Consider the following 27,115-nt stretch of genomic DNA (forward strand, 5'->3'; position numbering starts at 1 on the left):
CTTCGTAAAGCCAAATGTAAATGACGGTTGAGTTTCCATTATTACAGAAAATCAAGCGGCTTCAGTAATTTGACAGGGGAGCCACTTCCAATTATTATTATTTTCATTAAATATTTACCAAGTCGCAGTAAATATAAATTTCTGGGAATATACGACGATGTGGATGTAATTTTAATCGAGGTTCCTAAGTAATAGAAAGGGCTTTATCTTGAATTATTTCAAAGGCTTATCTGAGCGCTTGCCAGGACCGGTACCAGTGCTGTGCCCACGTCTGCCTGGCTCCCTGGCACTCCCAGGAAGGGAGGAGAGAAGCTGGAAGCAGCTAGCCCTTGAGCCCTTCACAAAGTAACCCTTCCCTGGCTTACTCCTCACCTCTGCCTCACTCTACACATGGGCTCTCTAAACGGATTACTAGCCATTGGTGGGTTGTGGAAGCAATTCAGTGGGTCAAAAAAGCATTTAGAAGGGTCAGTATAGTAGAAAATATCAGTGACACATACACTGTTTTGTAAAATGTTTCTTTCAGAGGGTGAGTGAGGCTGCAGTATAAATGCATTTCTCTCTCAGGATGGGTAGGCGTAGTTTGAAAGCCACTTTCTTTCACCACTGATTGAAGGAGTTCCATGTGGGTCTCTTTTATGACACTAATGACCTCAAGAATTTGTGGAAATGAAAAGCAGCTTTTCTCCTCATAAAACATTTGGGGTCGTCGGTTTAAATTAATACAAGTAAAAATGTCTGAAATATCTTCATTTTCTTTTCTCCTAAAGTTTAAATTGTATTTTTCAGAATGCAGGGGAATTAGACTACAAATCGATAAAAAAAAAAAAAAAAAAGAGAAAATTCCTACCTGCTCAGAAATTAAACAACCCATTTAAATAAAACCCAAAAGCCAAAGAAGATTTCACAAGAGAAATTAGAAGATAATTTGAACCAAATAATAATAAAGATACAATAAATTACCATGTGTGGGATTGGGGAAACACTGGGAACTTCATAGCATATACACATTTATTAGAAGGTCATCTAGGAGTAAGTGGCCCTTCAAAAAATTTTGTCTGTTTCTCCTTCTGTCTCTCTTCTGCCTCCATATTCCCCACCTCTCCCACCCTCTCCGTTTACCACCCGCTCTTCACAGTGCTCCTAAGTTCTCAGTTTCTCAGCTTTCTAGTTTCTATCTTTTCACCATCCCCTCGATACTTTTTCTCATCCCCCTCTCCGTCCCCCTCTGTAGGTGTCCCCCTCACTGCTTTGCTTACCTCGTCCACCTCTTTTTGCTTCTCTCAGGTTCTCTGCTGTTAGTAGCTCTCCACCGCCCACCTCATCTCTTTCTCCTTCTAACCCTTTTCTCTATCTTGCCCTCCTCCTTCTGGAATCCTCTCTCTGTTCTCTGGGCTGGCTATGTCTCTTCCTCCCTGTCTCTTCCTCCGCCTGCTCTTCGCTCCTTCTCGCTCCTTCTCGCTCCTTCTCGCTCCTTCTCACTCCTTCTCACTCCTTCCTGCTGGTGCCCTTTTGTCTACTTCCCTTCAGGAATCTCCTTTCCCCACACCCAGCGCCCTTCCTACTTCCCTGCACACTCTGCCTTCAGCCTCTCTCTTTCACCTGCAGATACTCTTTTTACCCCTTTTCCCCCCTCCATCTTCCTCTCATTTTCTCTCTTTTTAAAAGTTATTTCTAAAAGATTTTATTATTTATTTGTGAAAGAGAGAGAGAACGCACAGGGCAGGCAGAGGGAGAAGCAGGCTCCCCACGGAGCAAGGAGCCCAATGCAGGGACTTGATCCCAGATCCCAGGACTCCAGGATCATGACCTGAGCCGAAGGCAGATGCTTAACCAACTGAGCCACCCAGGCATCCCTTAAATTTATATTTTAAATTGTGGTTTTAAAAAAAGCCCAGATCATAACATTTGCCATCTTAACCATTTCTAAGTTCAGTAGTGTTGTCTGTTCTCGCTGTTGTGCAACTTCTTCATTTTGTAAAATTATACTCATGAAAACCAAGGAATTTACTTTAAAATTAGTAGCTTTGTCAGCCCGGAGACTCAAATAATTGTCTTCCAGTTCAGGATCCTGTAAATCTTTAGTATTATAGGTCTATTATTTTAATGATGCATTATTTTACGAAGGTTGACCCTAAAATAAAGGCACGGTTTCCACACACATTGCTGTCATTACTTTATATAGTTTAAATTATTATAAATTATATTTTTAATAGCATTCCTTGTTTTCTTTTTTCCATTTATGAGTATTAAAATGTACAAAGCAGATGTTAACTGCATTGCTGAAAAATAATATTGTCATTCTGAGTGGCCTTTCTTTCCTCTGTGGTTTTTTTGTACCAGGTTTCAGATACGTAGTGGTGATCTTCTTTGTTAGCATTGAGACTGATTGAACAGCATGCCCCGTGGAGTCCCGAGATGACTATGACACCTTGCAGCAATAAGCAGTCAGGAAAGTTTTCTCAAACAGAAGTACTCGTCCTAGCATCAGACGATAGTCCTGAGCTATTCTTTTGGATTCTTGACTTGTCGGTTGTAAAAGCCTCAAAGATAAAGCTCTGTTGGTCTGTAGTCTTTTTTTATAGCGAGGATCCTTTAAAGGCAGCTGTGTTCTGCCCTTTGTGTGTCATCAGGAGCAGTAGCCTTACACGGGGGAGTATTTCCTGATGGTTCCCATCACCTTTTCCTGTCTTAATCTATCGATTTAATTAGTTTTATCTAGTATATCCCCTTATAAAAATGCATTCCCTCCTCTCCAGATGCATTCCTCAGATGAGTTCTAACTTCCCGAGTTCTTATTTATAACTGTACCCGTGTACCTCCTCTCCTTTATTTGGTATCTTTTCAAGTTTTGATTTATTCCAGCCTTCTGATTATTCCCATAATGGTTTCTAACTCAGGGTTGGTTATACAGAGACACAAACACGTAGCATTGTGCCTACACAGTCAGTAAATGGTGGCTTTTTGTTATAATTGTCAGTGTTATTATCGAAGTATCAAATGTACAACTTACCAAATGTAATAAGCAGATTATAAAATGCAATAATTTCAATAGGCACTTAAATACTTTCCGTGAAAAGCTTACACTGCTGGGCTCATTGACACATTTGCCCTTACTTGGCCTTCTTCCACCTTTAAACTAAATTTTTGTGGTTCATTAGGTAGTTTTTAATCAGCCTGTCAGGATATAACTTATGGGACATACTTTCATCCAGTAGAATTTTCATGTGAAGTAATAGGAAATAGATTCATTTTTCATGACTAAGTGATTTCTTCTTGTTAATCAGATTGATTCTAGTTGGGGTGTGTGTGTGTGTGTGTGTGTGTGTATTGAGGGAATTCTGAGCAGACCATGTCATTAAGTATTTTGAATTGATCCACTGCACTTTTGTTCATAGATCCCTGAACTTGGATTTTGCCCCAAGGCCTATTGTCCTGGGATTCTTCTGGGGGGGGGGGAAAAATCTCATCATTCTAATTTCTAAGATACAGTATTTGATTTGGCCCCATATTGAGGCTGCTGGCTTTCGTGGGAGCTGGCCAGCCCAGTGAGTGGCCTGGGAAGACCTGACAAGCACAGGGAGGGCTGTGTACACCAGGTCACAGCCGAGAGTGGCGGGCCTCAGCCTTCCCAGGCACACTTCCCATTAGAGAGGCAAAACTAAAACGTGGGCATTACTAGGAATTACCTTTTTGCCTCAGTTAGGTGTGTGAAGAAGCAGCTCTAATTTGAGAGTGTAAGTCGTCTGTCCTTCTCTCATAAAAGCTGACATATCCATGACGTGTCTTGCCCCAGACGACTTTGTCTTTGTGTCTCTTTTGCTCTTAGGTGATCTTTACGGAGCCATCGGCTCTCCAGTGAGGCTGACTCGCACCGTCGTGGTGGGGAAGCAGAAGGATTTGGTCCAACGCATACTTTACGTCCTGACCTACTTTCTCCGTTGCTCTGAGCTGCAAGAGAACCAGCTGACCTGGAGTGGGAGTCACGGTGAAGGTGACCAAGTGTTAAATGGGAGCAACATCACCACAGCCTTGGAGAGGGGAGAGGTAGAGGAGTCTGAGTATGTGGTGGTCACGGTGAGAAGTGAGCCTGCTCTCCTTCCCCCTATCCTGCCACCTACTATGGCCGAGGGAAGGAGCCCCAGGCCTGAGGGGCTGGGTGTGTCACCAGAGGGCACTGACATTAGAGACCTGTGTTCCAAACCTGACAAAGAAGGACACAAAAGGCCAGAGCAGAGTTCTCAGGTCTGCAGCATGGGATTCCAAGAGCCAGCCTTGGACAACTCTTGGAAACCTCAGGGCACATTTTGTGGGGAGGAAGAAAGTGAAAACGAGGCACCACGAGATGGCTCTTCAAGACTCTCCAGCTGTGAGGGGCTAGAGGCTGGAGTGAAGATCAGCCAGCAGACTGTCAGTGAGGACTTGAAAGGGGAGATGCCTACGAAACTCGCAGACCGGTCAGCAGCCTGGCCTTGCCCTGACAGACATTCCTGGGAGAAACCCCCCTTAGAGAAGGTCACTTTCCAAATTGGAAGTTCCGTATCTCCAGAGTCTGACTTTGAAAGCCGCACAAAAAAAATGGAGAAGCGGCTAACGGCCTGTAGACAATATCCAGAGTTAGCCTGCCATCCCTCGGCTAAGTCCGGGACGGCCGCTGACGTGCCTCAGGACCCGCAGGTTTCTAGGTGCTCCTTCACACCCGGTTTCCAGAAGAATGTCCACTGTCCTCAGAGTCCATCTTGTGAGAGGGATGAAGGTGCATTTGAGAGGGATTTTGCTGAGGACAGAGGCATGAAAACCGAGGTGGTAGCAGATGCTGCTGGGCAGCCCGACCCGTCTGCTAACTCACTGGCACCTGACGACAGTGAGGCAGGAACTGGAGTGAGGATGCTGGAGAAAACAAGACGTTTGCCTTTGAAGGATGCAGAAGGCCCTTTGCTACAGCCTTTTCCAAGCAGGTGTGCACAGCAGGACTCTGGCTTCTCGGGCACTGCAGATGTCCCCTGTGGGGATGCCAACAAGAAGGCCAACTTCAGGATGGAAGGAGACATTCCCAGAAACGAAAGCTCAGATAGCGCTCTTGGAGACAGTGACGAGGAAGCGTGTGCTTCAGCCTCGCTGAATCTGGAGCACAGCGATGACCGGACTGAAGGGTCCTTGGAAGTGGAGCTGCCTCTGCCAAGGTAACACTGGCCGGTCGGGAAGCCAAGGGAACTGGGTTTGAATACCGTTTTCCCGACGTCACCCGCATGGGCACATGAGGTACTGTCAGCCGTTTCACACATAATGCCTTTTTTTCCTCTGAGTATGAGCAGTGTTACCAACCCGATGCACACAGCTTCAAGCCCGCGCTTTCTCCTGGGATGATCAGTGGCCCTAGTGCATCTGAGCTCTCTGAGTGAGGAGGCAACTTGTTGTCTTTGCAACTCTTGTGACATTTTGGGAAGCTAAAGGATACCGTGGAGGCGGTGGTGGTGGGGAGCAGGGATTTTAATTTTCTGTCATTGGAGTGGAAGTTAGATGGCTGGCAGCAGATGCCTTGCATGGGAGGTGGTGGATTACCCTCACCATGTGGCTTCTCTCCTGCAGGTCAGAGCAGCAGGAAGTGGTTGGGAAACAACACCTCTTCCTTAACACTCCATCAGGTTGATTATTTGGTCTGTGATGACTGAAAGCGGTAATTAGAGGTTTCTTCTGTTCTTCTGCACTGTCGTGGGCACCACCCTGTGCAGATGTGTCGAGTTCCTAAAGCCAGGTTTTTGGCAAGATTCCCCCCCCCCCCAGTAGACTTTCTCTCTCTTCACTCTCTTGGTGCAGACCACCTGGTAGATATTTGATATGAGGTTCAAGAACAAACTCATAACCGGCCATCAGAACACTGGTTTTTCTACCCTTCCATCCAAAAAAAAAAAAAAAGGTCTTTTTTTCTCTTCCAACCCCCTTCCTTTTCCCACTTCGATGATCCACTTCCTGGAGGACTGGTGAAGTGGACCACCCTGAATCGATTTTTCTTACCTGTGTTCCTGGGGTTTTTGTTCCAGTTGTAATGCAAGAAGGGAGTACATCTTTAATTGTGTATTCTAATGGACTGATATCGTTTTAGGTCTCAGAGCATCAGCAACCCAAATGTAAGAAACTTTGGCCGCTCACTTCTGGCAGGTTATTGCCCCACGTACATGCCTGATCTGGTGCTTCATGGGACCAGCAGCGACGAGAAGCTGAAGCAGTGTCTGGTGGCCGATCTTGTCCACACAGTCCATGTAAGTGATCCCAGCTTGGAGCCCCTGGCTGCTGACAAGATGTCAGCCAGGGTCTTGACCAGCAACAGGTGTTTAGACCGAAGAGTGTGTAATTATGGGATTGTTTCTAGCGATGCGGGCAAGGGCTGGTGAAGTACCCGGGGGTTAGCGACAGCTGGAAGCTATGAACACACCTGGGCCTGAAGGATAAGTGGGGTGCAGTGGCACCGGTGCTGTGGAGAGCTGGGGCTGGAGGAGGGGCCGGGCCACCTGGCGACCCGAGCACGGAGGAGCTCTTCTGTCCTTCCCATTGGCTGAGCTCTTCTGTCCTTCCCATTGGCTGAGCCCAGCTGGAAGCCAGAGAGCAAGGTCAAAACTGATGCAGATACAGTCCCAAGGTCCACAGAGGTCAGCCTCCTGGGGCCGGCACAGGACAGAGAAGGGCAGAGTGTGGATCTGGAGGGCACATAGGCTGGGCAAAATAGAATAAACAGCACAGATGGTGACAATTATATGCCGTCACGGGGAGGACCGAAGAGATGTCACATATGGTTTGCTTTTTATCCGATCCTTACAAGTTCCTAAGAGTAATTTATTTTAACTGATTTGTCATTAAGTTCGCTTTGATGGCTGCACGAGGATGACTGTATAAAGATTAACAAGTCTTACTGGAAAATTGCCTCGTGGCTGCCGTTAAGTGCTTTTCCGCTATCTGCAGCGTGACAGGAACTGAGCAGTTAAGGAAACTGTGTCAGTCTGATGGGCCTGTTTTTAATTGAGCTGCTATTGGGCAGATGTGCAAAAATAGATGTTGTGCATTGGAAACATATTGTGACTTGTGCAATAGGGAAAGTCCTCACTGCATTAAGAAAATTGGAATTTGGCTTTGTTACCTACCTCCTTACCCAACAAGTATTTTGTGAGAGGTGGAGCAGAAGGCACTGTATGTTATCTTTGGCCCTCAGTATCTCCTCTGTGAAGACTAAACATGCATCAGACACAGGCTAAACAGGCTGAAGGTATTTGTGTGAAATGGGAAGAAGAGCTCAGTAGTGAAGCAGATGTCCTCATAAACTCCCCTGAATGGGGAGGGAGAAGAGATGGGGAAGGGGTGCTTGGAAGCTGGGAAGGCCAGTCCAGTGTATACATTTATACCCAAACATTCCTAACCCCACCCTGCTTTGTGGTCGGACACCACCCCTCACCAGGATATTCCAGGAATGAAGCTATGAAGTTGCTTTCTTCTCTTGTAAAGAATGTCATAACATTTTATTTTCATAGTCGTAATCAACACTGTATCCTTGTTTATCACATCAGAGGTCCCTACGTCAGTGACATTAGAGTAAGAACAGTGTCCTCATTGAGTGATACTATGTAGGTTGTCATAAACCATGGAAGTCTCAGTGATGTTAGAGACTCGCATACATTTTGTAGCCATCGGTAGCATTAAGGCAGGAAAGTAGAGGCCTTCTTTTCCTTTTCTATCAGCAATCTGTGTGTTTATATCCATATATGCAAAACCTGTGGGGTTTTTCTTTTTGTTCTGCTGTCCGTTTGATTTGTAAGAATATTGGCGTTATGGGGCGCCTGGGTGGCTCAGTCGGTTAAGCGTCCGACTCTTGGTTTCAGCTCAGGTCATGATCTCAGGGTCATGGGATTGAGCCCTGCCCTGCTTTGGGCTCCACACTCAGCGGGGAGTCTGCTTCCTTCTCGTCCCTCTCCCTCTGCCCCTCTACCCCACCCCTGCTTGTACTCTCTCTTTCTTTCTCTCGCTCTCAAATAAATAAAATCTTCTTGAAAAGAAAAAAAAAAAAGAACATTGGTGTTCTTGCTTGTTGGACCCTATGAAGCCCTGTGTTCACCTTCTGACAGAGGTGCCAGGAGATCGAGTGTGAGCTGGGGCAGGTTGTATTCAGTACCATTGATCTTACCAGCTTGGGGGTGGGGGGGGGTTGTTGCCCAAATGCCCTAGACTTGCTTACTTATCTCTATGGAAATATCATTAATTGATTTATAACCCTCCTTGAACTTACTTGTAAAACCATTTATGACTTTTTTTAATATTTTCCATAGGCTGACAGTTTCCAATTTTTTGTATATTAGGTTTTAATGGTGACCATTGAGCTCTATAATTGTTATATTTGAAAAAAACAAATCCATGTTTCCTCTATTAGTACTCTTAAAGATTTTTCATATATCATTTTCCCTTCCTTTCAGAAGTAGTGTTTTCACACTGTAGGCTTTTCTCATTTCTTTAGACTATGCAATCACCCTGAGATCGAAATTTATTAAGCGTAATAACCTATATTGTGTCAAATTGTGGGCACATCCAAAGTGCAGCCATGCATGGGTGTTAATAGGAAATTGCAAAGGGTTCATAAAAATATCTTTGGAAATTTAATACATTCAGAATGTATCCAATTAGCATTAGTAGATTTCTAATGTCACTTGGCACATTTATCATTATGAATTTTGCTTTTGAAGTAGTGTTCCATTTAAACTGCCTCTCAGATTGGGACTCTGGTCTGTGACAGTGTTTAAATAAAAATAACCTTACTTTCAACTGCCATTTACACATATTTGTTGAAAAATAAATTAGGGTGTTTTTTTTTTTAGACATTCTATTGAATTTACTGCTCTGTAAAGTCTAGTAATTATTTAAATTCTTGAGTATGTTGCCAGAAAAGGAAGCAAAGATCCAAGAACAAAAATACATGACCACAGTTAGAGCTGAAATAATAACTTGTTGAGGAAGAATAGATTGGGATAAATTGCTTTACTTAATTTGCTTTCAAAAACCTATTTTTTGAACGTTAATAATTTTTAGTGTTCATGCGAGACTTCATTGGGCTTTGATACTCATAATCATTTTTAGTGAAGGATTTTTATTAACTGTTTAAAAGCAATTGATTTAAGTTATTGATCTATTTTCTAGACCTGTGCACGTAAGTGGATTTTAAAATCTGTCTTACGTAAATGTGTGCTTTTATAACCATGGTGGATGAGTTCATGGAATTTCTTCTCTCATTGAGGGATTGCATTCTAGAGCTTCCAATACTAAGAATTTATTTATTTATTTATTTATTTATTTATTTGAGATTTTATTTATTTATTTGACAGAGAACGAAACAGCAAGAGAGGGAACACAAGCAGGGGGAGTGGGAGAGGGAGAAGCAGGCTTCCCGCCGAGTAGGGAGCCCAATGCGGGGCCCGATGCGGGGCTCGATTCCAGGACCCTGGGATCATGACCTGAGCCAAAGGCAGACGCTTAACGACTAAGTCACCCAGGCACCCCTAAGAATTTATTTTTATGCAGTTTCCTTATTCTGGTCTCATTAAAGGAAAGATATATTAACTTTATTTCCGTTTTTATTATTGGCTTTTCCATAACAAGATTGTGATGGTCTTTAAATATTTAAACACATGTTCTTGTTTAATCCATATACTACCTCTTTTCTGTCATTTCAACTGTTTCTCTGTCTCCTGGCATGTAGATTATACAGCTGCCTTTTATTAGGCTAAAGTAATATTTAGTTTCACTTTTTTCTCCCTGCCATATCTAACTATGCATTCTTTCTCTGTTTTCCTTTTGACTTTAAATGTTAAAGTGGGAGAGAGAGTGTGAGAGAGCCAGCTTCAGGCTGTACCTATGACCCTCAAGTAGCTTTTCCTCTCTTTTTTCCTCCTGTGTGCTTGTCTGCCCGTGAATACTGCTGCCCAGGGCGATGTTAGGGGTATTAAATTATGGGGTAGTGGGGAAGGAGCACTGATTTAGCATTGATGGCTTGGGTTCAAGTCTTAGTGTTCCCACTCATTTGCTGATAGTCAGGTAAATCAATTGGTATCACCAAGCCTCAAAAAAATGTATTTAGAGGAGCAGATGAAATATAATCCACTGGTTAAGAGTTTGGCTTCTAAAGACAGACAAACCTGAATTTGAATCATGGCTCACCCCTTAGTGGCTTTGTGGACTTGGGCAGGTTTCTTAACTCTTCCAATCATCAGTTTCAGCTTCTGTAAAATGAACAGTACTTACAGGTCTGGTTTGAAGACTCTGAGATAATGCATAGCAAGTGTTTAGCACAGTGCCTGGCACATTCCTAATGCCCAATAAATGTTAGCTGTTAATATATGTGAAAGTGCTTTGTAATTCCCGTCGGAGATAGTGGAACAGAACCCATATACACATTCATTCTGGGCTAAAAGTGTCCACTTCTCCTTGCCTGTGAAATCACAAAGAGCAGGCCAAGGGGCTAACTGCAGGGTAGGGTCATCAAGACCAAAATCAACATCACATTGTAATGCTTCTTTGAAAAACTGTGGTCCAGGGCTTCAGGCATTTTACAGAATAATCTATAAAACAAAGTTTAACAGTTGGATATTGCAGCCTCTTTCATTTAATTTTAAGAGTAGCAACAGATTGACTCCAGAAATACCATGCAGAAATCAGTTGCACAGATAAGGAGCTTTGCTAAAAGCTTGGCTCTGATACATGCTCATGAATACCTAATTATGCCATGCAGTGTAATCAACCAGGGAGACTACAAAAGAACAGCAAGTCACATCAAATGATAAATCATTACTTAAGTAATGCAGACAGCATGAAGGTGCCTCAAGTCAACAACAACCTTAAAATCAGTAGTATTGCAAAGGAAGCATCCATGTAGGACAGATCAGCTATCTGAGCACACCTCTTGTCGCTTTCATTTTCGTATGCTGGATAATGAGAATGACAGTGCCTTGGGCCTACAGCACTGTCTTACTGTTTCATAAAATCTGTGTGTATGTGTACACATGTACAAGCATGTACATGGGGTTATGATGTTAAAATGGATTTCTTATTGTGGATTGTGATTTTTTTTTTAAGTATTTGAAAAGAAATACTGATCTCTGGATATTGCCAACTCTAATCTGAAATCTTACTGATTCTCCTCCTCACAGTGACTACAATATAGTCTTATTTAACCTTCCCAACTAGAATTCTTGCGTGCAGTTTTTCCCCTTCTAGTCATCTCGTACAGTGCCACAGAGGGCTCTTGCTAACCCCTGAATATGATCATTTACTCTTTCGCTCTAATAGTTTCCTATTCTTTTAAGAGAGTAAAATATAAACTCCTTGGCTGGAATTGCCCCCAGGTAGAACTTTATACCCACAGGCTCCTTAGCACATCGCAGCACACCTTTGTTCTGTTTCTGACATTTTTCTACCACTAGGGCTGTAGGCCTCTGGAGCAGAGAAGGGAGACTTACTTTCATATTCCCAGCACCTTACTCTGTGCACCTAGAAAGTGCTCAGTGAGGTTAGCTGACTGTTCCCTACGGAACTGGATTTAGGAATGTGTGTTTATGGCTAAAACTGTGATGATTGGTCTGTCTGTTTCTTCTAAAGAGAAATGGCAGATAGTTTTTTTTTAAATAAAAGGGAAGAGTAATGTGTTTAGACATGATGCCTTTGGCTCTGTGTTCATTTTCTTTACCTAAAGGAGAGTAAAAAGCTTATTATAGGTCTCTCAGGCTTCAGTGCCCTTGCATTTTGTAAATATTAGACACATGGCTAATTTTGATGTTTTCTTAAATTTGTTCACTATGTACAAACTATTTGGACATCTATGCCATTCTTTGTAAAAAAGCTTATCAACCTACTTGCATTTTATTTTGGAGTCCTGTACATCATCACATGGCTTTAGTCGAATGACTCTTCTTGACCTTGAGCTCCTTTCCTGGACTTTAAATTGTTTCTTTCTCAGCAAGTGACAGGCCTGATAATTAAGCTGTGCCCAAGGTTGTGCACTGTATCCACAAGGCTGTAGGCTGAGCTTGGGTGTCAGCCTAGTGAGCCTGGTGATGACCGCCGCAGGCACAAACCCACAGAAAGTCAGATGTCCTTTTAGCCCCTCCCAGACCACCTCACTAGACCCTCTCCTCCTTCCCTCTGCCACCAGGGCCCTATGTCTTCATGATGTCTTTGGGCTTCCCAGAGCCCCGGCCTTGGTATACCTACCAAGATCCCTCAGCATTGTCCGTGGTCCACAATGATTGGTTTTTTTCTCTTCTCCACCTCATCACAACGCTTAAGCCTTTAGCGACTGCCACTGAACCTGTTTCCAAGAGAAAATAAATTCTGGCAAAGAAATGCTTACATTGTTATGATAAGATCATATAATTATTACTTCTTGTGGTATTTTCATATGTTTAACAGTCTGCTTGATATAAACTAGAAATCTCTGATGGTGGCATGTCAGGTGGTCCAGCTGACTTGTTTGGCCAAAAATGGGGCAGGGAGCCTGCACATGGCTTTCAGGGAAGAGAAGGAGAGTCATGCCTTGGAAATTTACTTCCTATCAGAAAATACCGTGTGCTAGGTGCTGTGTTTACAGTCATAGTCAAGGTGAGGAGGGAGGATTCCAGTACCATGTTGTGCTGCTGCAAATGGCGTGCCTCCTCTCTAAAACTATAGACATGATGGGTAGAATAGTGCCATCCCCATCCAGCCCAGTTGTTCTAATATCTGTGCATGAAGAAAAGTGGAAATCCTTTTGTGCCAGCAACAAATCAAAATCAAAGCCAGAACAGTAAGTTTGGGCTAATATAACCATGGCCTTCTGGGATTTCAGTCTGGACACAGATCCTAGGAATTGGGTGCTGAGTTTCTAAGGTCTACTCAGGATGAAAGATGTAGTCTCATATGCATATAAGGCTTGGGACCTGGAACTGAGCCCCTTACATGAAGCCTGGAGCTTCAAAGAGCTATTCTTCCATGAAAGGGGGATTAGAAAACTCCAGCCATAAGTGGTGAGGTAACAAAGAAACAAGTTGGAAACTTGGTTGGGAGAAAATAAAGTCACCCGTGAGAAATCAAAGCCCCAGGCCCGTTCTGTGAGTGGGTTGGAGGTCCAGATTTATTCTACCCAAGTGACTTGGGAATCCCTGAACAAGAAATAAATGTAAAATTCAGAAGCATTGAAACCTCTAGGACTCTGGCAGAAGGAAGCACATTGGACACTTTCTTTTAACCACCAGCTTATAAGGCACACATTGCTGCTTTTCCTCTTCTCCACTTTAACTCTTAAGCCTTTAGTGACTGCCACTGAATCTGTTTCTAAGAGACACACAGAGCCCATAAAACAAACAACCCCAACAAGATGGGCTCATGTTCAGAGATTACAAACCATGTATGAGGAAATCAGGATGAGAGAGAGTAAGCAGATCCAAGCTGGACAATTAGCACTCCCAGAACAATCTGAAATAACTATTAAGTTACTGTGTTTAAAATGGTTATGGTCATAAAAAAGAAGGAATTGGACCTTTAATAAAGAGATGGGATGATGTGATAAGTGATTATTTAAATTTGGAAAAGGACTACAAAGAACTTCTAAAAGTGAAAAAAGGGCCATTAGGATTGAATCCCAAGGGGTAGGTTGAAGAGCAGAGCAGATTAAATACCGCTGGAGAGAATTAGAATTTGTGACATGGAGGCTAGAACGAGAAAATTTTATAGCGTATTCAGAAGGTGAGGACAGACAAGGAGAGGGAAAACAGTATTTGAAGAAGGAGTGACTGCGAGTTTTCAGATGAAATAAGCACACTGACTCCCAAGTAAGTGTAAATACAAACAAATCCAGTCTTAAGCTATAGAGAACATCAAAGACAAAGAAAACTTGTAAGCAGCCCAAGAGAAGATATGGCACCTGTCCTCAAGGACTTTGAAATCTATAACAGGAAGTACACAGAAGTCAATAAGCAGTAAAAACAGTGCGGTAGGGTCTCCTGCAGTGAGAGGCACAGGACAGGTGTGGAAGGACTTCCTGGAAGTGGTGTCCGTACCAGGGGGTCGGTAGGGGATGAGTATGCGGGGCCAGGGGAGGGTTCAGGGGACCATGTGACTCTCTCAGGAAACCGGAGACTCTTCTGGCTGATTGTGTTGATGAGCATCTTTTTAACCTGCAGACAGAGCTGGCTTCACCACCACAGGAGGTTCTTTTTTTTTTTTTTTTTTTTTTTTAAGATTTTACTTATTTATTTGACACAGAGAGAGAGCACAAGCAGGGGGAGCGGGAGAGGGAGAAGCAGGCTTCCCGCTGAGCAGGGAGCCCGATGTGGGGCTCGATCCCAGGACCCTGGGATCAGGACCTGAGCCGAAGGCAGACGCTTAACAACTGAGCCACCCAGGCGCCCCACCGCAGGAGGTTCTGTCTGTCCTGTTTCTTGGTAAAAGTGCTGTCAGGAAAGTCTAGATGCTGAGCATTTAGTAAAAGACAGTATTATACTGCACGATTTTATAGACTGGAAGAAGTGTTTAAGAATGGTGAGTGATAACCAGGCTCCTTTTCTCTGAATGAATGTGACACTGAAGGGTTTTTTGTTTGGGAACCAAACAAAACCAGTCAGCAGTCCACACGTGGCTGCCGTCCTCATGTGTGGCTCGCATCCATCCAGAGGTGGGGTGGGTCGGCCCAGGACTGTTACATTGCTTAAGTCATCAGCTCCAAGGCAATGGAGGATATGGTGAAGCAGGTGGGCCTTCACTTCTAATGAGGTAGAAGAATAAAAAGGAGGATCTGAGGACATTTAACCAAGAGCAGGTGCTGAGAAGGTGAACCTTACCGCATTACTTATCCCGTTGACTTCATAGGACTAATGAAAGGCCTCACTTGAAGCTATGTAAAGGCCAGTATTACTAAGTCATGATGCTGTAACGGAATGGTTCGAGAATCTTTTTAAAAGGCATTCTGTCATGTGGCATCCTCTTATTCAAGTTCAGTTTAATAAAGTTACAATATGTACCAGAATTATCTTATATCGAATAACAAATTGACACTCAAATGATGCCAAGGAATCTTAATGTTTTATTCAGAATATTTCAGAAATGAATAAAAGATACAGGGAGGTGCTTCCAATTGCCTGAATCATAAATCACCTGATCCCTGTATGTTTGAAAGAGGCTGCTCAGTGTCTCGTCCCTAGTAATCAAACCTGCCCCATTATAACTGCATATTTTGGAGCTGGTTATGAGTACAGAAGTCTGTCCACACTCCCACTGTCTGTAATACACATGTGAGGTGGACATCTTTGAGGTTTGATAAAGGGTCAGCTCAGAGTATGTATTGGGCAATGCCAACAGTGTAAAGATGGGGAAGTTTCTTAACAAAGTCTTAATAGAGACAACTACATTTCTCCTATTTTGACATTAAGTTGAGACTGTCATTCACACTTACTGCAGTCTTATCTTCCAAGGGATTTCCACCCTGACGAGGTCCTAGGATTTCAAAGTAGAGGGCTTGGCAGACTCACTGAGCTAAAAGTTGGAAACGCATGAGTTACTAGCTTATATTTCTGACATACCAAGATACTTAATAAGCTCTTACATTTTTGTCCTTAGTGTTTCTGTCTGTAGAGCAGTGCTGTGTTCCTGGCCGCCCCACAGGAAAAATGGCATGATGAATTAATAAATAGTTATAGGAAGCATATATGTGAGAATGGTATTTTCCTGCCCTTAAGTTAAAAATAGGTGATTACATGAAATGTTAGTCATTTAAATGTGGTACATGGAAAAGAAAGAAATTAATAATTGTGCAGATGACTTAATAGGAACTGGACTGAATCCAAAAATAAAGAAATCTGCATAGAGAATTGTTCAACAGAGCCAGCATGTGTTAGATACTTAGCACATGCCTAGCATTTTGTTATGCTCATTTCAGAGGCTACAGAAGAAAAAGAAAATGTGATTTCTTTTCCTTGAGTTACTTATGTAATCACTGAGTAGACAAACAGATGTGAAAAAAAGAACAAGTTAAGACAGTGTGATTAAATGTCAAAATGTAGATTGTAGGGGCGCCTGGGTGGCTCAGTCGGTTGGGCTTTTGCCCATGATCCCAGGGTCCTGGGATCGAGCCCCAACATTGGGCTCCCTGCTCAGCAGGGAGTCTGCTTCTCCCTCTCTCCACTCATGCTCTCTTTGTCTCTCTTAAATAAATAAAAAAATTTTAGAAACTGTAGATTGTAAAAACCCTCAGAAGTCAAAAGAAGAGCAGTGAATGTGGGAAAAATGTCTTATTGTGGAGTGAGGTGGGGACATGGGGGGTGGGACCTAAGTTGGGTCCTTGAAAGATTGAAAAATTCAAGATTTTATTTATTTTTTTTTAACATCTATTTAATTTATTTATTTAGAAAAAGACAATTTTTTATTTTTAACATGTAATGTATTACTTGTTTCAGGGGTACAGGTCTGTGATTCCTCAGTCTTACACAATACACAGCGCTCACCACAACACATACCCTCCCCAGTGCCCATCACTCAGCCACCCCATCCCACCCCCCTCCACTCCAGCAACATTTATTTTTTTCTTAAATATTTTATTTATTTATTTGAGAGAGAGAGTGAGAGAGCACAAGAGCGGGATGGGGGCAGAGGGAGAAGCAGATTCCCCTGCTGAGCAGGGAGCCTGACATGGGGCTCCGTCCCAGGACCCTGGGTTCATGACCTGAGCTAAAGGCAGATGCTTAACCTACTGAGCCACCCAGAGGCCCCCAAAAGATTGAAGAGTTTAGAAGGGAGCAGGGACAACATTCTGGGCACAGCCTGAGGTAAGAGGCAGGAGCCCTCTCAGCCTGGAGAAGAGGGTTCTTAGAGAGTCCTGGAAGTAAATATGTATAGGTGAATGTGGCCCACACTGTAAAGAGCTTTAAGTATGGAAAAAGGAAAGTTTGAATCGGGCGCCTGGGTGGCTCAGTCAGTTAAGCATCTGCCTGCGGCTCAGGTCATGATCCTTGGGTCCTGGGATCGAGCCCCACATCGGGCTCCCTGCTCAGTGGGCGGGGGGGGGGGGGGAGTCTGCTTCTCCCTCTGCCCCTCCCCGCCGCTTGTGTGCCCCTCTCCCTCCCTCCCTCCCCCCCCCAGCTCTCTCGCAAAAATAAATAATAAAATCTTTAAAAAAAGAGAAAAAAAGTTTGAACTTAGGTGTTTGGTTGATAGGTGCTAGAGTAGGTTTTTGAGTTGGTAAGGGAAATGATGATGTGGTATTTTAGGAAGTTCGAGGGTTTTGTGGACGTGATTAATATAGATGGGGGGTGGTACAAGAGAGCAAATCGAACATGGCAAATAAGTGCGCCACAAATTTCGTAGACATTTTTCCTCACAGAAAACCTCCATAAATTAAACCTCACTTAAACGTCACAGAAACTCTGTGAATTAGGTCATATTTTACAGGTGTAGAAACCAAAGCCCAGATTAACAAGTTTCTAAGGTTCCATAGGTAGTAAGTGATACTCAAGCCCAACCCTGTCTTACTTCAGAGCCTTTGCAGTTGTCTTATCACTGCCCTTCATTGAAATATCCGAACCATGGCTCTTCTGATTACTCAAACCTTGTAGACATTTCTTGGTTCTGGGAGTTTAAGTTAGGCAGAAGTCATGGGTGTATAAGCCAAGGCAGCATATTTTGTGTACTCAGAGATCTGGTCCAGAACCCTGAAATTGGAATGTCCTGGACATCTAGAACTCCTGGAAAACAGATCCACAAATCCTAGTGGCTATGAATTAACCATACTTAATCTGATGATTTAACAAAATACAATAGCCAAAGGATATTTGAGAAACCTTTAAAGACCTATAGTACGAAGCATTTCATTTGTCACTTTATCTTGAGAAATCAGTACAGGAAAGTAGATTGGATAAATGAGATATTGACAAAGTAGAGCTAAATAAATGACTGTTTCTAACTCCCATAGAGCAGAGCAAGGCAAAAAAGATAATTGGCTTTATTGCCGAGACTTCATTCCTCTGATGGAGATTGGCCATCCACCCTGACAATCCCCTACAGCTCTCCATTGATCTCCAGCGTTCTGTCATCCTCCAGTCTCTGTCAGAAGTTTCTCAGTTGTCTGATCAGGTTTCTGAGGGAGGCACGGACATGGAGGCTGCTGGCAGCTGTGTGGAAGAGGGGCCGGGGGGGGAGCAGCAGGGGCAGGAGGGCTGGCAGCTCTGCCTTGCCACCTGGGTAGTGGATGTGCACTCAGCGGGGTGTGGGCACTTGTAAGGGCGGGAATAGGGCAGCACTTCTGGAAATCTCAGATTATGGAGAATGTAGAAACATACTGCAGACTCATTCTTTTAAAAAAAATTTTTTTTTCATTCATTATTTGAGAGAGAGAGAACGAGTGGGAGGAGGGGCAGAGGGAGAAGCAGACTCCCCGCTGAGCGGGGAGCCCGACACGACACGGGGCTCAATCCCAGGACCCTGGGATCGTGACCTGAGCCGAAGGCAGACGCTTAACCGAATGAGCCACCCAAGCACCTCTGCAGACTCATTCTGGTAAGAGAATTTAGTGAACTCTGTGGGCAAGAAATGTACCTTGAAATTAATTCTCTTTGGTTTGAGAGAGAAAAGGACAATTGATACATAACAGTGTCCCTAAGGTTCATAAAGTTTTCAACCAAACAAGCATTTTTAAGGGGAAGTGACTATTTTTAATATTAATATTTCCTTCAGATTTTCACTCAAAACTCAAAACATCAGAGGTGCTGTTTAATCTCAGACACTAATGGTTGGGAGGAGAACTTTTAAAGGGGTAAATATATGATGGGGGCTTTTTTGGTTTTCTGATGATATTTAGTCAAACTGACAAAGTGCCCCCCACTCCTTAAAGGGTTTTTTAACATTAAGAAGAGGAATCTTATAAAATTACTTTGCCCAGCTGATAGCTATCCATATTGTATCTTCCTTTTCTTAAGATCCATAGGAGACCAAAGTCTCCACCAGGATGCAGCCATGCCCTGCCTCTCCTGCTCATTTCTTTTTTTCTAGTCTCTACGCCCAAACTCCAGGCCCTAAGAATAGCAGATGGATGGATCAGGCTTTTAATAGGTGTCTGAATCTTTCAGTCTTAGGTTTTACAGCATTTCTTAAGCTACTTAATTTCCCAGAAGGACTGCTCCATGTATGTTACCACTGCTGCCAAGTGTATGTGTTTGTGTGTACCCTGGTGTACACACGGGAACTTGATAAAATTGTGAACTTAAAAAATTGCCCTGACAGATTTCACGCTTAATTTGTTCTATGATTAAGATACAGCCAAAAAGAAAAAGTTGGTATTAAAAAGAAGCATACAGGGGCGCCTGGGTGACTCAGTTGGTTAAGCATCTGCCTTCAGCTCAGGTCATGATCCAGGGTCTTGGGATTGAGCCCCGCGTCGGGCTCCCTGCTCAACAGGGAGCCTGCTTCTCCCTCTCCCTCTGCCTCTCCCCCTACTTGTGCTCTCTCTCTCTCTCTCTGTCAAATAAATAAAATCTTAAAAAAAAAAAAGCATACATGTAATTTTTTTGTTTATTGTAGTTCTACATGTGCCTTAAAAGTAGAGCCTTTCCTAAGAAGAATTTTAAATTGAATACCAGGGCATAGGGTGTGTATGGGTGTGTGTTTCTGTGATAAATCCAAACATGGTCTTCTGGATCTTAGAGTTCTTTAAATTCTGAAAGCTTAGAGACTGACTAATAAGCCAGATCATAAGCCAAATCTCTTTAGTGGGGTTTGTGTTTTCTTGGGAAAGATACATATCAGAAATCTCCAGAATCATTGGAACTTAAGTAAGCTTCAACTCTCTGACCCCAAAGAAGTTTAGACCAAATCAGCGATGGACCACCAGTAGCCCTGGCATCCCTTAAATTATAACGAAAGTAGTTGCTCATGATATCTCTCCAGCGTTTGTTTTTTTTTCCTTAACCAATTTACATTTCCTTTACTTCATCTTCCTTTAAAAAGTCTTTATTCTTGGGGCGCCTGGGTGGCTCAGTCAGTAAAACATCTGCCCTCAGCTCAGGTCATGATTCCAGGGTCCTGGGATCAAGCCTGCTTTTCCCTCCCCTCCGCCTGCTTCTCCCCCTGCTTGTGCTCACTCTCTCTGTCAAATAAATAAATAAAATCTTAAAAAAAAAAAAAAAAAAGAGTGTTTATTCTTCAGTAAATAAGTGAGTAGTTACTAAATGATATGATTGGATGGAGACATTGGGTTGCCCTGTGGATATATTCAGGGAGCTCTGTGTTAGATATATAGTAGCCTGAGAATGTGTCATGCTTCAAGTATTTCTTTTAAGGTACTCTTCTGTAAATGTTTGGCCGGTTCTTCTCTGTTCTGGAACCTACAAACATAGAAGTCAGCGATACCATGCTGTTTTAGGGAATGCAGGGTGCTCATCAACTCTGTCATTTGCTTGTACTTAACCTGTCTCATTTTAATTTAGTAACATTTTTCAAATGCCAGGTCCTGTGCTAGGGGCTAAGAATTCAGGCAGAAAAGATTCAGGCCCCTCCTTCAAGGAGTGGGCTCACAGATTCCTGACGGTTTGTCTCAACCCTTGACCCCTTTGTCTTTAGTCTTTTCTCTTTGATCCAGTGATTTAAAAATGACTCATGCTCATTTTTCAAGTTTGATTTTTTTTTTTTTTTTTTTTTTTTACATTTCTTGTACCCATTAAGTTTCTCCTTTTAAAATAAGTGAGCCAGCTTCTGTGTCCCTTTTTGTTACCATATCTGGATCTGCAGCCTTCTAAAGTAATTCATGTTTGGAGAATCCCCCATCCATGACCTCCCCAGTGAGCCACATTGCCCTTATTCCAGGTGCTGGTGATGAAGCAGTTACACTTTGATCAGTTTTAGGACATTAGTGTGGTGGTGGTTTTTTTTTAAAGCCCTTTGCCTTGACCACTTCAATGTTTACCCTGTTGGCCCTATGGCACAATTTACTGGTTGTCAACTTGCTCTATCCGTAACTACATAGTTACTGAGGATTTTGCATTTTAAGTTACTCATCAGTAGCCATCGTTTGACCTTTTGGATTCCTCTAGGTAAATTTGTCCCTCATCTGATTTTAGTTGGTTGTTAGAGTTGCTTTATGTATGTAACACATGGTCACTAAGTAAATAACTGCTTAATGATTAAAGCTATAACTTTAAGGGAATATTAAGTTGCCCTGACTAACCTTGTTTTGGAGAAATGACAATAGAATCCTACACCTTATTCTAATTTTCTCCATTTTAAAAGGAGAGTGCAGTCTTTCAAAAGGAAAGGAATTTTACTATCCTGGAATGTAGGGAGGGCACATAGCTTTTCACTTATCTGTGAACGTTAACAACATTTATAGCGTACCTCCTGGGTGGAAGAAAAAAAATACCGCTTAAATGCAATTTTTATCATGTGAATTTCAAATGACGATTTGATGACACTCCTATTTTAGTCCCCATAACACTCTCAATTCCTGTAGCTCCTGCTGGCAGCTTGTGAACTGTCAGGCTAATGCTAAATTACGGAAACATTCTGGACATTCTGATTGCCACTTGGCAGTGCTGTGCAGAGTTGACCCCCTGTGTTTGCCTTTCAGCACCCAGTGCTTGACGAGCCGATCGCCGAAGCGGTCTGTATTATCGCAGACACGGACAAGTGGAGTGTCCAGGTAGCCACAAGTCAGAGGAAGGTGACGGACGGCATGAAACTGGGCCAGGATGTCTTGGTCTCGAGTCAGGTGTCCAGTTTGCTCCACTCCATTTTACAGCTTTACAAGCTTCACCTCCCTGCTGATTTTGTAAGTACTTGTTCTCCTATCACCAAAGAAAGATAGGTACAACACTTTTAACAGTACCTTGATTATAAAATCACAATCCCAAATGTTTTGTGTTTCGTATATTTGGATATTAGCATAAATAAAAATAGAACATGCAACATAACACCAGCAAACAGGGTAGATTTCAGTAAAAATAGCTCGTCCGTGAAACAACACACAGTGAAACGAAATCTTTTTGAATAAGGTATATGGTAAAGGAAAAAAGCTATGGGGGAAGGGATCAAGTATAAAAGGAAATTTAAAATCTTCCTTTGGAGAACTCACTAGTTCTCCTTTATCGGATCGACATCAAGCAGGCCAGTTTCTGAAGGGATTCTAGTTCCTTTTATTCAGGAACCGTTCTCATAAAAGTGCTAAGGATAAAACAGAATATCATTTGTATAAACACAATTTTGAAGTACTATACCCATAGAAGATGGTATCAGTTGTTCCTTTTTAAATGGGATTTTTTAAAATTGACTTCATAACATTCTATTAAACACAAAATAGAGCCCATAAACTCCTAGGAAATGATTAACAGCTCTCCTGCAGGCACTGGAATGAATGTAGAAAACAGATACTTTTCAATATATGTGTGTGTGTGCAGAGAGACTGAGAGAAAATATATTTTGAGTGGGAAGGAGAAAGGTCTCAAAAGTGGAAGAGAGGCTCAAGGGCAGATAGCTGGGAGAAGCGTAAGTGAGCTGACCAACCTCAGGGATTTGCGCTGAGGTGAGAGAGCGCCCACCTCCTGGGCTCATTGCCCCCTGCACTCGGTTGCCCTCTGCAGTGTAGCCCAGACCAGAGTACCCGTCACCTCCCTTCTGGTCTCCACAACAGAGACAGAGCTATTTAATAACAAAGGAGGAAGCTAAATATTAATTACGTACAGTAACGCAAAAGGAGTGGTAATTTTCCCGAGTTCTTCAGACCTACAGTTGCACCACATTCCTCAGAAAGTCAAGACTTCTGTGGCCTTCAAGACGGTGATTTGAAGTACGGTGTGGTTGTCATCTAAGCTGTGGCAGTGTGGCACGATAGGGAGACCCCTCGGTGCAACTGGCTTCAAGTCTAGGCTTTGCCGTCGATGAGTCGTGTAACAGTGGACAGTCCTGAGCGTCTCTGAACCTCAGCTTTCTCACTTGTAAAACGAAGATAGTACCCATTCGAGAAGCATGTTGTGAGAATCCTCTGAAAATTAGGTCTGAGATACTGCCTTTTAAAAAAACTGGCAAAGCACTCTGCCAACAGAGACACTCTGACAGCCGGCGTACAGCGGTGGCCAGTGCGTGTTCTGTAGAGCCCAGTAGTCTAGGGTCAGATCCAAGCTCTGCTCCTTCCTGTGCGACTTCTCAGTCTCAGTTTCTGCATCTGTAAAGCTCAGGAGGTGATGGAGCTTACCTCATACGGTTATGAAAATGAAATCACATGATTCAGGTAAAGCACTTGGAATAGCGTTACATGTCATGAGTTCTCAGGAAACAGCTACCATTAGAGTGATTGCTAATAAATAGTTTCATGAAATAATTTTACTGGCTGCAAAGACTGACAACAGCTTTTCACCAGAATCTTTATTTGGGCTTTAGACTGAAGCATACTCTTGCAGGACCTCTGTCTCAGGGGGTAATGTGAGAAGCACTTCCGGGTTATGATGACCTTACTTTTGTTCTACATTTGCAGGCAGTTTTTCTTCCTAGTAGCAAGCTGCATCATGCCGATTTAGAGGCTGAACTCTCTTTTTCTGTAGGGAAAGAAAGATACATTAGATTTTATACTTCTTTTTTACTAATAAGTATTTGCCAAACTTCCATATTTTATTCTATGATACATAACTCTTATGACATAGCCACATTTGACATCTTAGTTATCCGGGCAATAAATTGCTATAGCTAATTCTTTTTACTTCGTTTGGATAGGGGTATGTTTAGTCACTTAATACTATGAATGACTTATTTAACCTGACAAAACCGAGGTCAAAGAAAATTTCATCTGCAGTTTAAAACTCTCCTTAAAAAAATTACTTGAATGAAACACAACTAAATGACTATTAGAGCCTTCAGTATCTTCGAAAGGAGAAAGTGGCTATTTAAAATTTCAGAAGTTAAAAATTAAAGAAACCCATCTCAAGAATAAAATCCCAGGAAGGGGAGGGCAGAACCCAAAGCAGTTCTATTTGATAATCAAACCTTTTATAAAAAAAAATTCTAAATGATTTGATTTCAAGTTCCATATAGACCAGTGTTCTCTTTATTTCCACATTACAACATACAGTTTTCATGGGGACTATGAAGACACCATAAATTAACCATTTAAAACAAAGGATGGCACATAATGTGAATGTTCTTTTTAATATTTTATAACACCCTTATTAAAAACTTTGTATTTACTCCATAAGGAACTGAAAACTTAACAGGAGATCCTTTTACCACTTAACTCTGTTTACTTGGAGGAACATTTTCATGAAAATTGGTGAAATCCTCCTTGCTTTGATTATTACTCTTAGTCACTTATCAGTTTTTTTCATCCACTCAACACAATGCATTTAAGATTTTAAGCCAATGAAAAACTGAAAAGATTGCATCTTGAATAGACACTTTTTTCATGTCACTGATCAGCCCAGATGGTCAAGATCAACATTTTCAAATGCATCTGTTAATCTTTTTACCTTGAAAACAACAGGCGTAATGGTCTAGAAAAAATTATGTATGATGGAATTACCCTTGCCAAAGCCATCAGGTGTCTTACTGAAGATGCTTGGATGGCTCTGCCTGCCAAATGCAAAAGCATTTGCCTCTGGTGAAAGACACAGATGGTTGCTATTCTCTAAAAAATGAAGTTGGACACAATTCCAAGGGTAGAGATGTCCTGAGAATAATTGCCTTTTCTTTATTGTTATTAAAGACCTAGTTAAATACACTCTTGAGAGGAAGAAAAATTTTTAAAGTAACCTTGTTCCATTCACTCTACTGTTGGGGATGCATTTCGCCGAAATCATGTGAGCTATAGGAAAACAACAAAGATACTCCTTAAAAAATTATTTCTAGTAACAAAAACTCAGATTGCCATGTGGATAAGTAAATAATGGTAATTCACATTCTCAAAAATTATTTAATGATAAAAAAATTACATTGATAAAGATTTATTAATAACATGGGGAAAGGATTATTACAAAGATTTTGAAAAGTAGGAAATAATTGCACTTACCGAATGATTTCAGCTATGTTAAAAATGCTTTTTAAAAAAGACTAGCAGATATGTATGAAGATCTTAATAGTCATTAGAAAAAGTAAACTGTTGTTTTATAAAAACCTTTTCTTATACCTACCAGTGGTTTGATACGGTTTGTAATTTTTAAGTGTGTTGGGAAGGAATGAGATTATAGCTGTGTCCTTAGAAATGAATTAAGAGAATTCCAGCTCTTTAGAATATTGGCAGAGACTTGAATCCTAGCCCTCATTGTGAATGTTATTGGCTTCACAGTGCATCATGCATCTTGAAGATAGACTACAGGAGATGTACCTTAAAAGTAAGATGCTGTCCGAATATCTTCGTGGACACACACGAGTCCATGTGAAAGAATTAGGTGTCGTACTGGGGTGAGTTCTGCCACTGATTCCCCCTGTGATAGGGCTGACCCTAGCACTGCACCCACTGACCAACCCACTTAGCCTGTCTCACCCAGAACCTGCGGGCCCCAGTGCCCCACTGAAATGTTTGGGGTTCATGAGATGTGTGCCTCAGCTGCTTCCCATCTTTCGTATCTCTGATACTGGAGTTTCATACCCACAAACAAATGCAGAACTCTAAGCTGGTGGTACTTTATGTTAGTCTCCTCCCTGGATTATTTTATGCTTGAAAGTGAAAAATTTAATCCCATTCTGCCTGCCCATTTCTAGTCATTTCGGTGAGATGTTGAAGGCGCAACCTGTCAGACATGCAGCAGAGCTTGTGTTTACATTTCGCTCCCTGGAGGAGCCAAGAAAGGCCTTCTCCTGGACTCTCAGGGGCCGCCTGCGTGTCCGCAGGGTGACTGTACTTCCCCCTCTTTCATTAGAAGCCCCTTGGAAGAGGAGACATACTGATATTACTGACAGTGTAGATCATCTTCCAGAGGGTCGGGTCGTGGCCATACCTTCTCTCAGAGAAGAAATTCTGACTCGTGTTACTCTCTGCTTAATGTTTCAACAGAAAACTAACAAAAAGACATTGTCTCTATGGGGAATTGACCCCTTTCCCTGTGATGATGATTCCCCTAATTCGGGACAAGAAATTATTGTGTATATAATGTCAACCTTGAAATTCTCTATCAAGCCTGCTAATCAAAATATTATTTCAAGACTTGGGCCTTTGCATTCTTGTCAGACTTTTCATCTTTCACACCCAGGATATGACTTACTGTATTGTTTGGTTCTTGGCATTTCCTGTCATACATTTTTTTCCCCCATACTTTATTCAAAAAAGTGTTTTTCCCTTTTGAGGCATTTGCTTTGGCAGTTAACTTGCAGTGTATCTTTGTTGCTGTTATTGCTGTTCTTAGTTGTTTAGATCTCTTTACCAGCCTCAAACTTGAGTCCTGCCTCACCAGGTTTCCATTGCCAGATGTGTGCCTTACATTTCTAGGATCTTCACCTGGACCCTGACTGGCAGGTGTCCATCGACACTATTAGAAGGATCATAAGGACTTGTTATCTTCCTCATCTCTCAGTCCTCTTGGTGCATTATTAGTGGGGGTCACATCCAGCCTCGCTCTAGCCCCTTCCCCTCCTAGTCAGAGCTAGCAGCACAAAAAGGTACCGAAGAACTTCTTATCTACCCTGAAAGGAGATCTGTAGGCAGCATTACTGGAGAAAGCATAGAAAGTTCCATGAAGTAATGCCAGCTACCTTTTTAAATTTTATTTTTGATTTTTCATTTTTGGAATTCAAGGGGAAAAAAAATAGGACATATTCCATGGACTGAAGCAGTCCTAATTTTTTTCAGGACATTTGGCAGTGTTTAGCCAGTGACCATGCTGTATCCGCCTCTGCTGTAAGAGAGGCAGCCAAAGTCGCGTCCATTTGACGCTATGATGTCTCTTGACTCAGTATCTATTAGTGTCACTTTGCTCCCAGAATCTTGTAGCTCAAATGCTCAGTAAGGATCTAAATTGTCTAACCAGTTGAACAAATCCCCAAGTTTTTAGAAAAAACTCCCACCTTCACCATCTTCCTAAGCCTGATTCCAGCCTAGGTGCGGAATCTCAGTACGTGTTCAGGAGCGCTGACTGGAAGAATGAGGAGATACTGG

The 27,115-nt window shown here is 42.4% G+C and overlaps 1 protein-coding gene across 4 annotated transcripts in view; it reads left to right on the plus strand.

Moving 5' to 3' along the window:
- FNIP2 (folliculin interacting protein 2) overlaps positions 1-27,115 on the plus strand; it is a 137,979-nt gene that overhangs the window by 106,329 nt on the left and 4,535 nt on the right. For all 4 annotated transcript variants that reach the window (XM_032413080.1, XM_032413081.1, XM_032413082.1 and 1 more), the window contains 4 exons: positions 3,830-5,183; positions 6,104-6,260; positions 21,611-21,811; positions 25,310-25,425. In XM_032413080.1, the coding sequence (XP_032268971.1) occupies positions 3,830-5,183; positions 6,104-6,260; positions 21,611-21,811; positions 25,310-25,425 (1,828 nt within the window). The remainder of the gene's footprint in view (positions 1-3,829; positions 5,184-6,103; positions 6,261-21,610; positions 21,812-25,309; positions 25,426-27,115) is intronic.

This window comes from Phoca vitulina, unplaced genomic scaffold (assembly GCF_004348235.1).
Source record: "Phoca vitulina isolate PV1807 unplaced genomic scaffold, GSC_HSeal_1.0 scaffold14, whole genome shotgun sequence".
NCBI lineage: Eukaryota > Metazoa > Chordata > Mammalia > Carnivora > Phocidae > Phoca > Phoca vitulina.